General features: G+C 39.8%; 1 protein-coding gene across 2 annotated transcripts in view; it reads right to left on the bottom strand.

Annotated features, from left to right (window-relative positions):
• The window catches only part of TBK1 (TANK binding kinase 1), a 330,489-nt gene that overhangs the window by 19,063 nt on the left and 295,294 nt on the right, over positions 1-16,132 (bottom strand). For both annotated transcript variants that reach the window (XM_033958608.1, XM_033958609.1), the window contains one exon: positions 13,238-13,277. In XM_033958608.1, coding sequence (XP_033814499.1) covers positions 13,238-13,277 — 40 coding nt within the window. The remainder of the gene's footprint in view (positions 1-13,237; positions 13,278-16,132) is intronic.

Here is a 16,132-nt window from a genome sequence, read left to right on the forward strand (position 1 = left end):
TTCCCCTCCCCTATGAGCAGCAGCCCATGTCCCATGATGAACTCTGCAGAATGGGGCAGAAGATGGATGATGGCTGCAGTGGGATGTAATGATTCATCATGGCCATTTCACTGTGGCTGCGATGAAATGTCCCAAGATGAACTGGGCGTGATGAATCGTCCCATTCCGTTCTGAAGAACTTCTTAAAAAAGGAATAAAACCAAAATGAATCTTTACATAATTCAGTTCACAACATGGCATATGCACAAAGGGCCGAATTCTGAAAAAAGTTGCTGAAAATTAGGCACTGGTAGGCACCTTGATTGAACCTACCAGCGCCTAACTTAAGTTTTTAATTGGTTTTAAGTGGAGCAATAATTGATTGAACCATTAGAAACCAATTAAAGACTCATTAAAAAATTAGGTGCCACTAGGTGCCCTCTGGGATGAGTACCTGGATCCATAGCGCCTAGTGGTGCCTAGTGATGTTGAAGCCCAGAAGTGGGCATGTTTAGGGGCAGCACCAGGTTTCAGTGCCATTAGGGATGCTGGCCACGATTCTGTAAGGACCCTAGATGCAGGAAATGTAGGTCTGTAAAACCCTGGCCTACATTTCCAGCGCCTAGGATCCTTGCAGAATTTAAAACAGAGATTGGTTTACCATTAACAAGTAGTTTAACCTTAATCCATCTAACAGCAGCCCTATTTATATTACAAATCCCCAGAAGACTAGGAAACACTACTTGACTATGGTATATTCAGGTAAGAACACAATAAAATTTCAGCAGAAAAATTTGTGAATATTTGGTTAACTCTGAGGGGGAGGGAATACTTTTTACTGAGTACTTTCACATGGTGACCACTATAAAAAGTATGGAAGGAAGGACAAAAGATATAAACTAGCCACATTATGCCCAGAATAAAAAGTGCCCTCTTCTGCCTTATACACTAGGGCAGGTCCGCAGCCTTGCACATAGAACTTACAGCCATGCCAAGCCCTGAAAATAAGGAAGGCCACCCAAAGGGCTAGGCAAGCATTTGAACACCCCCTTTGGGGTGGCCTTCCTTATTTTAATAATTCCTATAAAAAAGACAACAAAAAAATGCTTTGGATTATTTCTTTTTTGGGGGGGAAAAGCTTATTTTTCTGGAATCGCCAGTCTGATCTAACACATTTTCAAACTAGATGTGTCTTTTAATCAGACCTTCTCACAAGTTTCATACTATTCTGTTAAAATTTTAGAGGTGTTTTGACCCAAGACAAACACTCTCATTCTTTCTTCTTTCCAATTTTTGTTAGGTTGGAAAGAAAAAAAAAGATAATAGAAAATCATGGATGTAAGGCTTTAAAGCAAACATACTTATCTATAGTAGGTGTTCTCTGAGGACAGCAAGTCAATAATCTCACATGCGGCTGACGTATCTATGGAGCCCCAGGTATAAATGCTTAGAAACATATGTATAGCTTTAAATCTTGAAGACAGTGTCCCACAGCGCATGGGCAGGAGCCTTTTTGCTGGCCTCATAAGCATAGGACCAGGAATACATTATATAGGTCAACTAAAGAATTCAACTCCGAGGGCTGCTGCATTACCTGTAGGGAGGAAAGATCTGCAGGCAGGCAACCCAGCGGCCACCACCCAACTACTTTAGTAACATCTCTGGAAGGTTAAGATTGACCTCCAGTCCCATTCTGCCTCGATTTCTTCTGGCGAACCTTCTCCTCCACCCCTACCTGCTTTAAGCATACTTGAGAAAATTGGTTCTACACCCGAAATTGGAGTGGAACTAATTTTTCCTAAATTAACTGAACTGGATTCAACTTTAATGTTGGCTGAGAAATCTAATACAGTGTTAACTCCTGTTCAAATGCCTCAGTGTTCTCCAACACCCCTAGAAGGGGGTGATAAAGTTATAACATTACAAGATCTTTGGACTGTGGTTAACAGAATTGAGAGCTCGTTACAGACCATGGTCGTACAGCTTTGCAAATTTTCTACTATACTACAAACAAGGTGAACGAACAGGGAACTCAGACTTAATGTATCTGTGATCCAGTCCTGTTTAACATCTAATGTGAAGGATAATACCTTGATTAATGTACAGTTAGAAAAAATGGAAAATGCTATGAGATCAAGGAATCTTTGTTTTTTGAACTTCCCTTGTTCTCATTATTTATCTCCAATTGAGCTTCTTAGGATGCATTTAAAAGATATTCTTAATTATAGTCAGACAGAAGGCTTTCTCCCTCATAATTTGTATTACATCCCTAGAAGCTCTAAGATTATATCAGAGAAAGGAGGAATGGATCAGCTTGCATCCTCAGACAGTTTGAATATATCACAATTTTTAGAGTCATCTAATGACTACGGTATATTGCCAAAAGAGCTACTCTGTTGGTCACCTTCAAAACCGAATTAGAGAAGCAAGCTGATCTTAAACTTTATTTTTCAAATAAACAGACCCTGTTCTGCAGGCAAAATATAAATGTGTTCCTGCTGTCTCCAAGCAAACACAATATAGACGAAAACAACTCCTACAGCTAAAGGCTCACATCCTAGCTGTGGGAGCTTTATTCTTTCTTAAATTTCCCTGCAAATGCTTGGTTACATATGAGAACAATAAATATATTTTTGTTGATCAATCTCGGAGATATTTTTGCAAGATAAATCTAAATTGGATAATTCACCTCAGACTAATTCAGCGGTTTGAAGAGAGGAGATATAAAACAAAATGAATAAATTTCCTGCCTGTAGATAAGGTGATTATATAAAATAATTCATATATAAAGTATATGTGTTCCTCCACTGGGTTAACAGCAGTCCTAATAATGTGGACTAGAAATTTAAGTACCGTATTTGCCGGCGTATAGGACGACTGGGCGTATAAGACGACCCCCCAACTTTTAGTTAAAAAACAGAGTTTTGTGTTATACTCGCCGTATAAGACGACCCCTTCTTCCTTCTCCACCCCTTTGTATTCCCCCATGTGCTTTCAGCGTTCTTCTCCCTCCTCTGTCTTCAAGTGCTTTCAGAGTCCTTCCCCCCCCCCCTTCTCTACCGCCCCGGGTGCAGCACAGCCAGCCAGGTCCCCTTACTTTTGTGGCACTTCCCCGACCGACCGACAACAGCCCGGGTCCGACAAACTTCCCTGCCCTTAACCGCGAATCTAAATTACCTTCTTACAGCCTGCTGTAAGAAGGTAATTTAGATTCGCGGCTACAGGGCAGGGAGGATTGTCGGACCCGGGCTGTTATCGGTCGGTCGGGGAAGTGCCACAAAAGTAAGGGGACCTGGCCGGCTGTGCTGCAACCGGGGCGGGGCGGCCGCCCCTCTCTCTTGGTACTCTCTCTCTCCTTACCTGCCATGCCTGCAGCAGAGCCGAACGGAAGTCTTCCCGACGTCAGCGCTGACGTCGGAGGGAGGGAGGGCTTTGTTTAAGCTTTGTTTAAGCCCTCCCTCCCCTCCGACGTCAGCGCTGACGTCGGGAAGACTTCCGTTCGGCTCTGTGCTGCAAGCAGAGAAGGTAGGGAGAAGAAGAGCCGCGCGACTGAGTACATCCAGCCCCGCAAGTAAGGGCATGTAAACTGTACCCGGCGTATAAGACGACCCCCGACTTTGGGGAGGATTTTAAGGTACTAAAAAGTCGTCTTATACGCCGGCAAATACGGTAGGTGTATGATTTCTTTTTGTTTCCTAGAACTGTTCTGTAATTGCTTACAGTTTTTATTTGTTGTAATAAATTAATAATCTTATGTTATATATAAAAATTCAACTCCTAGGGGAGATGAGAGAGTATATGAGATTATTGGCTTGCTATCCTCAGCAAACACCTGCTAATGGTAAGTACCTCTGCTTTCACCAAGGACAAGCAAGCCATATTAATCTCATATTCTAAATGCATCCGCTCTCTTTTCCATCCTGAAAAAACTCACTAATTTAAGCCTAAACTAACCATCTCTAACACAGACTCTCCTTCAGCTCAAAACCTTGCAAACTTTTTCCAAGAAAAGATCAACACCATCAGATCAGAAATTAAAATAAAAACTAGTCCAAAAATTCTCTCAGAAGATGACAAGCTTAACCCACTAAGCTCCTCATGTTCAAACTTCTCTCTTCCCTCCCTAAAAGAAATACAACATATTATGCACTCTCTTAATCTTAAAGGTTCCAGTTCTGATTATATTCCCCTGTTCATTCTTAAATGGCACTTTTCCATTTTTGGCCCTTACATTCTTAAACTCATTCACGCCAGTCTTATCTCAACAACATTACCAAAAACTTGGAAACATTCATTTATCTTTCCCATTCTCAAAAACTACAAAGAATCTACTCAGGAATGTTCCAATTACAGAACAATACCCAATCTTCCTTTTTTAGCAAAATTAACAAAAAAGATTGTATTCAATCAGATTTCAGACTTTGTCAAAAAAACACAAATTCTTCACCCCAACCAAACCAGTTTCAGCAAAAATCACTCAACGGAACACTTCCTTCTAGGATTAACAACCTCCATTAAATACTTTCTTGAACAGCACAAATCAGTTATTCTTATTTCACTGGATCTCTCAGCGGCCTTTGACACAATAGATCACCAATTACAAAAGGCTAGCCTCCATTGGTATTTCTAACCAAACCCTTGCATGGTTCACTTCTTACTTTACAGACCGTACCTCCACAGTATCTTTCAATGACTCCACGTCTTCAGTTTACAAAAGTAACTTCGGCATTCCCCAAGGTTCTATACTTTCCCACTTACTATTCAACATCTACCTGGCCTCTCTACTGACTCTTTGTCAATCCATTGGCTTTACCACTTATGCATACGCTAACGACATACAGCTCATTCACCCCATTGATCCTTCCAACACCTATGACATTAGCAGTATCAATTCAAAACTAGATAGAAATAGGCTATGGTTAAATGAAAACATGCTTTCCCTCAGTATTTCTAAAACCAATTGTATTCTTTTTACTTGGAAAGAGAAAATTCAACTCACAGCTCCTCTGGCCATCAACAATACTGTACTTCAATTGAACTAGTCAGTTCAACCAAAATCTTGGGTGTTATTATAGATAGTAAACTTAACGCCCACAAATTTCTGCAGTAGTCAAAAATTGTTTCTACAAGTTACGAATGATAAGACCCCTGGCAACTATTCTGAACCAACAATCTTTAAATATTCTTATTCACTCTCTCATCATTTAAAAAATAGACTATTGCAACTTACTATACAAAGGTTTATGCCAGAAAGATATCGGATGCCTTCAATTAATCCAAAACACTGCCATAAAAGTCTTAACTAATTCCAAAAAATATGATCGTGTCACCCCTCTATTAAAAAAGCCCATTGGCTCCCAATTCCCCATAGAATAACTTATAAAATAGCCATTCTCACATTCAAAACCCTACAATTCAATGAACCTGCTTTCATTGACAGAATCCTTATCCCCTATGATCCTCCCACAGCTTCGAGATCCACCTCTCAACATCTCCTTCACGTCCCTCCTTAAAAATTATCAGCACTCATCGAACCACCTCTTTCTTGGTTACAGCCCCCCACAATCTGGAATTCTCTACCAAATACCCTGAGGGCTGAATAAAACTTAGATAAATTCAAAGGTGGACTTCCTTTTTAAAGATGCCTTTGAATCCTCCCAGATCTCATGGAAAATGTACCCGACTGGTTATATTTAGAATGGCGCCTCATGTTCCCTTTACATCCAGAACATTTCATTAGTATAACAATGCCCAGGAGTTATAAAGATCATAGAATTCTAATAGATACATGGAAAACATTAAGATTTATAAGCAATTTATCAACAGATCCATTGGCTAAATCTTTAAATCAATCTATTTGGGTAAACTCCAGGATCAAAATTGGTGGATTTAAAATAGTATGGAATCAATGGATAATAGCAGGCATATGTACTTTAAAAGATGTAATAATAAATGGATCACTGCTTAGTTTTTCACAATTGCAACAAAAATTTGGATTAGACAAAACACAATATTTTAAATGGATGCAATTGAAGCAGGCTATTCAGGAAGGGTTCCCTGAATGGAAGAATCTTAATACTCAATATAGTTTGCCAATCCTTTGTTTTCAAGCAGATTTTCTAGGACACCAAGCTGCAAAATGGTATAAGATTATATATGAATTTTCAAACAAAAAAAAGAGAACAGGACTTAGGGACATTTGGAGTATTGAGATAGGACAGACAATTTCTGCATCTCAATGGCAAAAATTTTGGTCCTGGAGAATACATACTACAAGGTCAGCATCTATGAGTCAAACATGGATGTTTTTATTACATAGAGTTTTATGGACCCCTACGAGATTACAGAAATTAGATAGTAGTAGATCTAATAGATGCTGGCATTGTAAGATAGAAGTGGGGACATTAGATCATTTATTATTCTTTTGTCCCTGTATTAATTCCTTTTGGAAATTAATTTGGCCCCAAATTAATAAATTATTAGAAAATCATGTTGGACTATCATATGATACAATATTATTTGGAACAACAATGAGAACACAGAGTCCGATATCAGCTAACAATAATAAACTTTTATTAATTTTAACAGGGGTCGCCATTCAGCAAATTACTCAGAACTGGAAAGATTACACTAAATTAAATTACACTTTCTGGTGGAATTCAATTTGTCATATATATAAAATGGAAAAAGTAATGGCATTACAACAAGGTTATATTAAAAAATTTAATAAAATATGGGGACCATTGACAAATTATTCTACTGATCAGATATCATAACACATGTATAGAGCATATAGAGGGGGTAGGGAGGGAAAAATATTGTAATAATAGTATGATATAAAATTTTGATAAAGGGTTTCTTTAATTTACAATGTAAGAACATTTATTGATAATTTCAAGTGTTTTTTCATAATTGAATGTAATACATGTATTTCACTTGATGTAAGAATTTAAAAAGAATAAAAATTATTTACAAAAAAAAAAAAAAAAGATGCCTTTGAGTAATAACCTCTTCCTTTTACATCTTCCTTTTTCTACACTCTCCACTTCCAGCCTCTTTTTCAAAGAGTACATTCTCTTTATCAAAGAAGATCTTCTCCCTCCCCCTCCTCATGTTTCTTCCCTTTCTATGTTTGCTTTTCCTGTAAATATTGTATTTCACTAAAACATACCTATTGTTTTTATTTTAAGTCCTTAATTTGTCTTGTCGATATGTCCTTATAAGTCTTCCCTTTGTTTTTAATATTGTAAAACGCTTAGAATTCATGATAGGTGTTTCAACAAATTTTAATAAAACTTGGATGTGGTAAACCCTAGCTACTAGGCTTACCAAAAACAAAAACAGTTGGTCAATAGAACTAGCAATGGAGAATTCAAGGAAAAATTAACTTGAAAACATATTTACATTATGTGGAGATGCAGCCTGGAACAGAACAGGCTTAGGTGGGTGGAGTTGGATTCTAGACTCCAAACAAAACTTGCAGGACTGCTTGACCAAACCAACTGTTGCATTGGGTGTCTCATTCCAGACAGTAGTCAGATATGAATGTATGGACAGAAGTCCGTGTTGTAGATTTTCATATCTCTTCAATAGAGGCTGATCAAAAGCGGGCTTCCAAACAGTACGAGCTGTTGCATGACCCACTAGGGTCAGCCCTGCCTGGGAATAAGTAAAAGTGATTCAATTTGGTAGCCAACTGGAAATGCTGTGTTTACCAATCGTGGACCCCATCCTGTTGGAATAAGAATATAGGAACATAAGAATAGCCATACTGGGTCAGACCAATGGTCTATAGCTCAATATCCTGTTTCCATAGTAGCCAATCCAGGTCACAAGTAGCTGGCAAAAACCCAAATAGTAGCAACATTCTAAACTACCAATCCCAAGGCAAGCATTGGCTTCCCCCATGTCTTACCCAATGAGCAGAGTGCCGGGGTGGGGGAGAGATGAGAGATACTGAGGTGCTGCAGAGCGAATATACTTGTAGATCATTAAGAGGAGTTTGAACTGTATGAAGAAACGGATAGGGAGCTAATGAAGTGACTTGGGGAGAGGGGTAATTTGGGCAAAGCGACATTGTCAGAATATGAGGCATACAGCAGAGTTCTGAACAGATTGAAGGAGAGAGAGAGAGTTTAGTGGAAGGCCAGTGAGAAGTTTGTTGCAATAATCTAGGCAAGAGGTGATTAGGGTATAAAAGAATTCAGCGTATTGACTACGATGACACCTAGATTATTTTCTTGGCAACTGACCCCTAAGGTGGACCCTAGCATCTGGTAACTATGGTCAGTTATAAAAAAAAAAATTAAAAAAAAGAGTCTGCCTGAATCTTTTTCTAACTAGTACCATTTGAAAGAGGAAATATATTACTCTACAAGATTTATATTTATTTGTTTTGCAATGCAACCCTTATTGAAATATAAATTTGCTTAAAAGTGTTTGATATTTTATGTGCATGGCCCATGATATACACATATCACAAGGCTAGAAAATGTATATGAAATAGGTTCTGCATTAGTCCATGGTGGTTTGCCACTTACTGGTTTCCAAATGAGCAAAACAGTATCCCCATCGCCATAGGAGCCATGTCCAATAGCCATGCAACAACCGCCATGGGTGAGTTTCTTTTCCACAGGTTCCCAAGCCTGTTTGTGTGTGTGTGTGGGGGGGGGGTGTCCCACAGGATTCCAAGTCTGATTGTGGGTCTCTTTTAGGATCCCAAGCTTACATTATCTGGAATACTTGAACTTTCATGAGGCTTCATTAATCTGCAGCTGATAAATGTCAGGAAAACTATACTGCCGACCAGATTTTGTCATTGATGGAACTGGAGTAACTGCAAAGATATGCTGCTCTGGAACACAGCAAGTTTCACTTCTTGAAGGCCAGTAAAAGGAATTGCTGGGCCATGCGGATATTAAGGCACCTCTCTGTTCAGTGAAGGTTTCACATATTTTTCTAATCCAACATTAAACTCACTCACCACCAGAAAAACACCATATTACAACAATACTGTAGAAACTTTAGAAATTTTTGACAAGCATAAAAAATAAATACAATGGCAATCAAATTATCAAACATAAATGCAAAATGCAAATATTACATGTCACATTGCTAAGATTCCTAACTTTGAGGTGAATTTGTACATTTATGACAGTGGCATTGCAAAACCAAAAGGCATGTGTCTTATAAAGTAAAATTTTCTCTTTCAAACAGCATTGCTTTTAGGAAGATATAGGCAGACTTTTTCTATAATTGACTGAAAATTTATGAATTTCAGCCCCTGTGTCAAAAATGCCAAATTTGAAGGAATATTATAATGCAGCTATTCACGCAGAATTGCTGCAAGGAAATCTATGATAAAAATCTGAAGTCTGTATTTACTCTTGCTCTGGAGCTTTGGTAACCGATAAACTAGTCAAACTCTGTTGCAACAAACTGCGACAAATTTTTGGACATGCTTTGAGCAAAAATTTCAGATGGGCTTTTGCATCCTTGATGTTCATACTAGCATTGTTGCAACTAGCACAAAAAGTTATGTTGTACTACCAAAAATAAGCATTATTGTCCAATTATTCTCAATTTTACAAGCAGCTAATAATGACACTGTACACAAATGCTGCCAACATCCAGTTAGACAAGTGGGTCTAACTGAGCTATTGCAGTTAGGAATCTAAAATCTTAGGAAAATTCTGACTATTCTATGTGCAAATTTTGAACAAAATCTGTAACATAATGGTGACCATTAGATCGCTTGCCATGGAATGACCCATCTGAAAATTTAATCACCTCACTTATCAATCCAATCTCCAGATCATTTAAAAATATATTAAATAGCACCGGTTCTAGTAGAGATCCCTGTGGCATTCTACCATTCATCCTCCAATGAGAAAAATGGCCCTTTAAGCCTACCCTCTTGTTTTCTGTCCAATAACCAATTCCTAATCCACAACAAAATATTGCCTCCTATTACATGACTCTAATTTTCTCAGGAGCCTCATGAGGAACTTTATCAAAAGTTTTCTGAAAATCTAGATAAACTACTTCAACCGGCTTTCCTTTATTTATGTTTATTCATACTTTCAAAGAAATGAAGCAAATTGGTGAGGCCATGCTAACTCTGTCCCATTAAACCATGTTTGACTGTGTTCCTTAATTTCATTTTTTAGAATGGTTTTGACTTTTTTTTTTCCAGCACTGAAGTCAGGCTCACTGATTTGTAATTTCTTGGATCACCCTTGGAATCCTTTTTAAAAATTGGCATTAAAATTAGCCACCCTCCAATCTACAGGTACCACAAAACAAGGTAAGACAATCCCACGTTAAACAAACCAGAACAAGTAAACAAGTGGGGAATAGGACTGTACACATTAGCTTTGGAAGCAACAAGGTTTATTGATTATAATCACAAATAACAATACATGCATAAATACAATATCCTTTTCCTTTTTATGACCCGGCACGGTCTGTGTTTCGGCCTCCAGTAGGAAGCCTGCCTCAGGGGTAAGGGAGTCAATCTAGTAGATGGCGCTGTAGCACTTAAAACATCCAAATGAAAGGCTCCGGAGTACTCGTGGAGAGATACACAAAAGCTTGTAAAATGCGATACGTTAGCTGCCTGGCTTTACAAACGCAAGTAGCAAAAACTCAAGTTTTGCTATTTGCACTCATATAGCCAAGCAGCTAACGTATTGCATTTTACAAGCTTTTCTATAATGAGAGTCAGAAAACAGTCCAGTTTCCACAGTTCTATGAATGAAAGTTCCAGAATAAAAGGGAACCATATCTGTCTGGGCCAAAATGGCGCAATGAGAATCACAGTTCCCTGGTCTTGCTTGAGTTTCAGTAAAAAGTCTTCCCTTTAAGAGGATGGGAAGATATGCATACAGAAGACTCCCTCCAACTTAGGAATTAAGGAAACTCTTATATCTTGGCATCCCAAGTCCTGTAAATTTTCTTCACACTTCTACCTCTAACCCTCTGTTGTAGTTCCTTCCTATTTCTCCTACTGTAAACTGTGTCGAGCTCTACGAACGTGGAGATGATGCGGTATACAAACCTAAGGATTAGATTAGATTAGAAGACCTGTTTCCCAATGCAAGAGAAAGGCATCTGCCATTTGATCTGAGCCTGGAACAGTACTGAGGGACATTCTGGTTGAATGGAGTGGTAAAGGGATCCATGGAGGGGATGCCCCACTCTTGGAAGATCTCCCAAGCAATGCCCGCATTGAGAAACCACTCGTGTGGTTGCATTAGCCTGCTCAGTTGGTCGTCCAAGTTGCTGGATTTCCTGCCAGGTATGTGGCTCTAAAAACCATTCCATTTTCTATCGTTCTCCCAGGGGAGCTCAGAACAGTTTACATGAATTTATTCAAGTACTCAAGCATTTTCCCTGTCTTTCCCGGCAGGCTCACAATCTATCTAATGTACCTGGGGCAATGGGGGGATTAAGTGACTTGCCCAGGGTCACAAGGAGCAGCATGGGTTTGAACACACAACCTCAGGTTGTAGCTTTAACCACTGCGCCACAATCTTCTGACAGACTAGTCCCTCTAAGCTGAGCAGGTGTCCTCCAGCTGCATTGCTACCACTAGGGGGTGGAATATTTTCAGTCGCTAAGGACAGGTATGTTCCCTGGAGTCCTGCAGAACTTGCCTGTCCCTCACAATTGAAAAATGTGACAGTAAAACAGCACCCTCTATTGGTGAGACTGTGGGTGGAGGACTCCTGCTCAGCTTAGAGGGAACAGTGCGACATAGATGGCATGATCCCGATCCTCCTTGATTGTTGGTGTAGTACATCGCAACCTGGTTGTCTGTCCGAATTTATACAATTTTGTTGACTAGACAATCTCTGAAATTCTTTAGAGCCTAGGTTGTCCAGAACAGCTATATTGATCGAGGCAATGCTCTGTTGGAGCTAGTCAAAATCCATCCCTTGTTTTGGTTGGGCTTTCTGTGTACACTGTTGTCAAGAACAAGCACACTGGAACTAGCCCTGTTTGTCAGGGCAAGGAGGAGCATACCTATGTCTTTGGGAGCTATGTTCCCTTTAAGCAGAGAACATGAGCAATCTTCATACATTCAAGAAGTGTCACTCAAAGATTTTACATAGTTGCTCACAAAAATACTTGCATATCTGGAAAATTGGTGGTTTTTAGAACTTGCTGCTCACACAAAAACACTCTCACACGAGAAAAAATTTGAACACACTCAGCCAATCCTTAGACAGAGCATTTGTTTGGGAGTAGTAGGAAGTTTGCTTCGACTTACCCATAAACCTCCTGGAAGAGGAGGATGCAGAAGGCATTCTCAGGGAATGTCTATGGTGCTGACAAGGACGACATAAAATCCCCATGCCTCCTTGAAGCTGGGTCTGATGCTATTGGTCCTGATGGTCCTGCTCAGGCACTGGTGTCAAGGCAGGTAGAGACTCACTCAATGCATAGTGCTGCCCAGTGGAGGATACAGGTCTCTGCACTATGAGGGTCGATAGTCCCAGAGCCGATGCAGGTGCAGACCTCAATGTCGATGCACGAGCAGACTCCGATGCAGATGTTGATGATTCGGATCTGGCTCCAAAAATGTTCTGTTTCTTAGCCTCTTTGGATTTCTGTTTTCTTATCTGCATATGCAAGCAGACAGTTTAAATGGTTCTGATCTGGCCCCAGACACTGAATTCACCAGTAATAAGTGACAGAAGCAGAGATGGTCCGACTACATCAGGTGCAACATTTGAAGCCCAGGGAACTTTTGATGACATGGAAGGAAAAATGGCCTTGGCTAAATCAAATTACTTGATGGTGAAAAAAAAAAGAGTTGAAGAATACCCGAAGGCAAAATGAAGAAAAAATATATGTAGAGAAGGCACCCTATTATGAAAATCGTCACTTTGAAATTGAGGCTGAGAGGAGAAATACAGGTCTGTCTCTCACTGAAAATAAAAATAGACTGCTGGTCCCATGCTTCCAAGGCCAGCAGAAAAGCACCTTCACATGCATGGTACGATGTTGTCTTAGTCTTCAAGATTTAGAGCTATACATACACCTCTAAGCATCTGCATCCGGGACTCTGGATACATCACCCACATGTGAGATTAATATGGCCTGCTTGTCCTCAGAGAAATCTGTTTCCATCTATAGCAATACTGTATAATTAAAAATGTTGTATTGTTATGGAAACATACATTGTAATACATTAAAAAAAACCTATATCTGATAATAAAATTATTTTTCTATCTGAAATTTTGGTACTTACTTATCAAACTTATGAATTTGTTCTTCATTGTAAGGAAGCCCTAAAAAGATAAAGTTATAAATATAACTATCTTCAATAAAGCAACTGAGAAATTTTAAATAAGACTAATTTGTAATGAAAGATTAGTTTTTTACCTGGATAATCTTCTTTCTGTTAATCTACTCTGGATGGTGTTCCATCCCAACCCATGAACCTGGTCTTGCATCTCCCACACTGCAGTGTAGTAAAGTGCCTCCTTCAGTTGTATCCCAAAGCAATCAATCATCACTGAAATAAAACACAAAAAAGAGGTACGGGGAACTTCCCCAACTACATCAAACAGTTCTGTTGTGCTTTGCAATTCATAAGAGAACAAAAAATTAGTAATAAACATGAAACCATTCAAGAAACATAGCAGCAATAAGAACCAACCTGCTGTAAAGTTATTTTTATTCTGTACAACGCTTTGAAGAAACGAAAAAGCGTTTAATCAAAAATTGAATAAACTATAAACTGGGTGCAATAAGCACTAACATCAAAAGGAGCCAGAGGCTGACTACCGGTAGTGGACTTACATATTCAGGACAATCATATACACATGGCCATCTGGCAGAAGAAGAATTTCAAGTCTAGAAATGAGAAATATCTGAGGCAAAAAAGCAGGCAGTAAAGAATAGACAGAAGGCGGGCTGTAAGGAATCCGTAATAGATTAACAGAAAGAAGATTATCCCGGTAAGAACCTAATCTTTCATTTTGTTACATCTACTCCAGATTCCGTATGAATGGTGACGTACCAGAGCAATGGCCATATCTAGGGTGGGACAGAAGAACCTGCCCGTAAAACTGAGGCCACAAATGCAGAATCCTCTCGAGCTGCCACATCCACTCTGTAAATCCATACCTCATAAAGCAGGGATCTCAAAGTCCCTCCTTGAAGGCTGCAATCCAATCGGGTTTTCAGGATTTCCCCAATGAATATGCATTGAAAGCAGTGCATGCACATAGATCTCATGCATATTCATTGGGGAAATTCTGAAAACCCGACTGGATTGCGGCCCTCAAGGAGGGACTTTGAGAACCCTGTCATAAAGGTATGACGAGAAGATCAAGTTGCCACCCTACAAATTTCAGCTGGAGGGAGGGACTACCTGAGACTCAGTTCATGAAGTTGCGATACTCCTGGTGGAGTGTGCCTTGAAAGAGACCAGTGGCTGGTTTCCACAGGCGATGTACGACAATGAAAAGGCCACGGGAATCCATCTGACAATAGAGGCCTTGGCATACCACACCTGGACTGACTACTCAGAAAAAAACAGATGGTCAGATAGACAATAATCATTGGTTCTTTCTAAGTAGTAAAGTAAGACTTCACACATCCAGTTTCTGTAATAGCCTATCCTGCTTATTCAACCCCATGGGTTGAAAAGCAGGCAGATGAACCTCCTGGCTGAAGTGGAAATCAGAAACAACTTTCAGAAGGAAAGAAGAAACAGCATGGAGAGTTACACCTGCTTCTGTAATCCCAAGAAAGAGCTCTCTTTTTCCGGCCTCCCAGCTGGAGAATCTAGAAACAGCTCTGGAGGGGGACGAAAGAATTCTATCTTGTGCCCTTCTTTTATGATGTCTAGTACCCATTGGTCTGAGATCATGAGTTCCAATTCCCTCCAAAATGCCAACAACTGTCCCCCAATGTGTGGTGGTGTGGTTCCAAGCCTGACATTATTGGGACTTTTTGGAGGAAGGGTTTACAAGAGACCCAAAAGTCTGCTGGTGTCTGGAATTGCTATAGTGCTGTCTGTACCCTTGGAAGGATTTCTGGGTGGAGGAGCTTGAGTTATTTTGGCGGGACAGATGAAAATTACTCAGACTCCTCCTGGAGGCAGTGGGATCTGCTGTCCAGCAGCGATTTGGGGTGGTGGTCTGCTACACTGGCCAAGAGTTCATCAAGGCCTTCGCCAAAAAGCATCAGCCCTTTGACGAACAATCTGCTTAAGTGTGGATTTACAAGAAAGAATATTAGCAAATGTAAGAACCTGATCTTTCGTTTCGGTGGCTTTGGTGTCTTGAGACCCCTTATTCAGGGGATCTCTGCATGGGGAAGGATGCAGTTTCTGCAGAGTAAGACTGCAGCTTCAATTATAACATAACGACATAGTAAATGATGGCAGATAAAGACCTGAACGGTCCATCCAGTCTACCCATAAGTTATACTCATTAGAAAATACATGATTAGATTAACTTGTCTCTTCTTTGATATTTCTGGGCCATAGACTATAAAGTCTGGTATTGTCCTAGGTTCCAAATGCTGAAGTTGCCGCCCAAGCTCACTCCAGCCTATCCAACCATCCCGTTGTTTGCAGGACATCTACTGTAAAGTCTGGCCAGTAACATCCTCCTATTCCATATTAGTGGAATTCACTTTGATGTCCACCCCAGCCTATCCTACACCGAATCACCATATATGGTATACAGACCATGCAGGTCTATCCAAAACCGGCCTTAGCTCTTTACTTTATATCCTTCATTTTCTAATTAGAGTCCTCTATTTTTATCCCATGCTTTTTTGAATTTCATCACCGTTTTCCTCTCCACCACTTCCCTCAGAAGGGCATTCCAGGCATCTACCACCCTCTCTGTGAAGAAGAATTTCCTAACATTGTTCTTAAGTCTTCCTCCCAGTAATCTCAAATTATGCCCTCTAGTTTTATCTTTTTTTCTTTTCTGGAAAAGATTTGGTTCTATATTAATGCCTTTCAAGTATTTAAACGTCTCTATCATATCTCCCCTGTCCCTCCTCTCCTCCAAAGTATACATATTTAGGTCTTCCAGTCTCTTCTCATACTTCTTTTGGTTCAAACCCCTTACCAATTTTGCCGCCTTCTTTCGCCAGATATGGCCTCCAAAACTGAACACAA

The sequence above is a fragment of the Geotrypetes seraphini genome, chromosome 9, assembly GCF_902459505.1.
Source record: "Geotrypetes seraphini chromosome 9, aGeoSer1.1, whole genome shotgun sequence".
Lineage (NCBI taxonomy): Eukaryota > Metazoa > Chordata > Amphibia > Gymnophiona > Dermophiidae > Geotrypetes > Geotrypetes seraphini.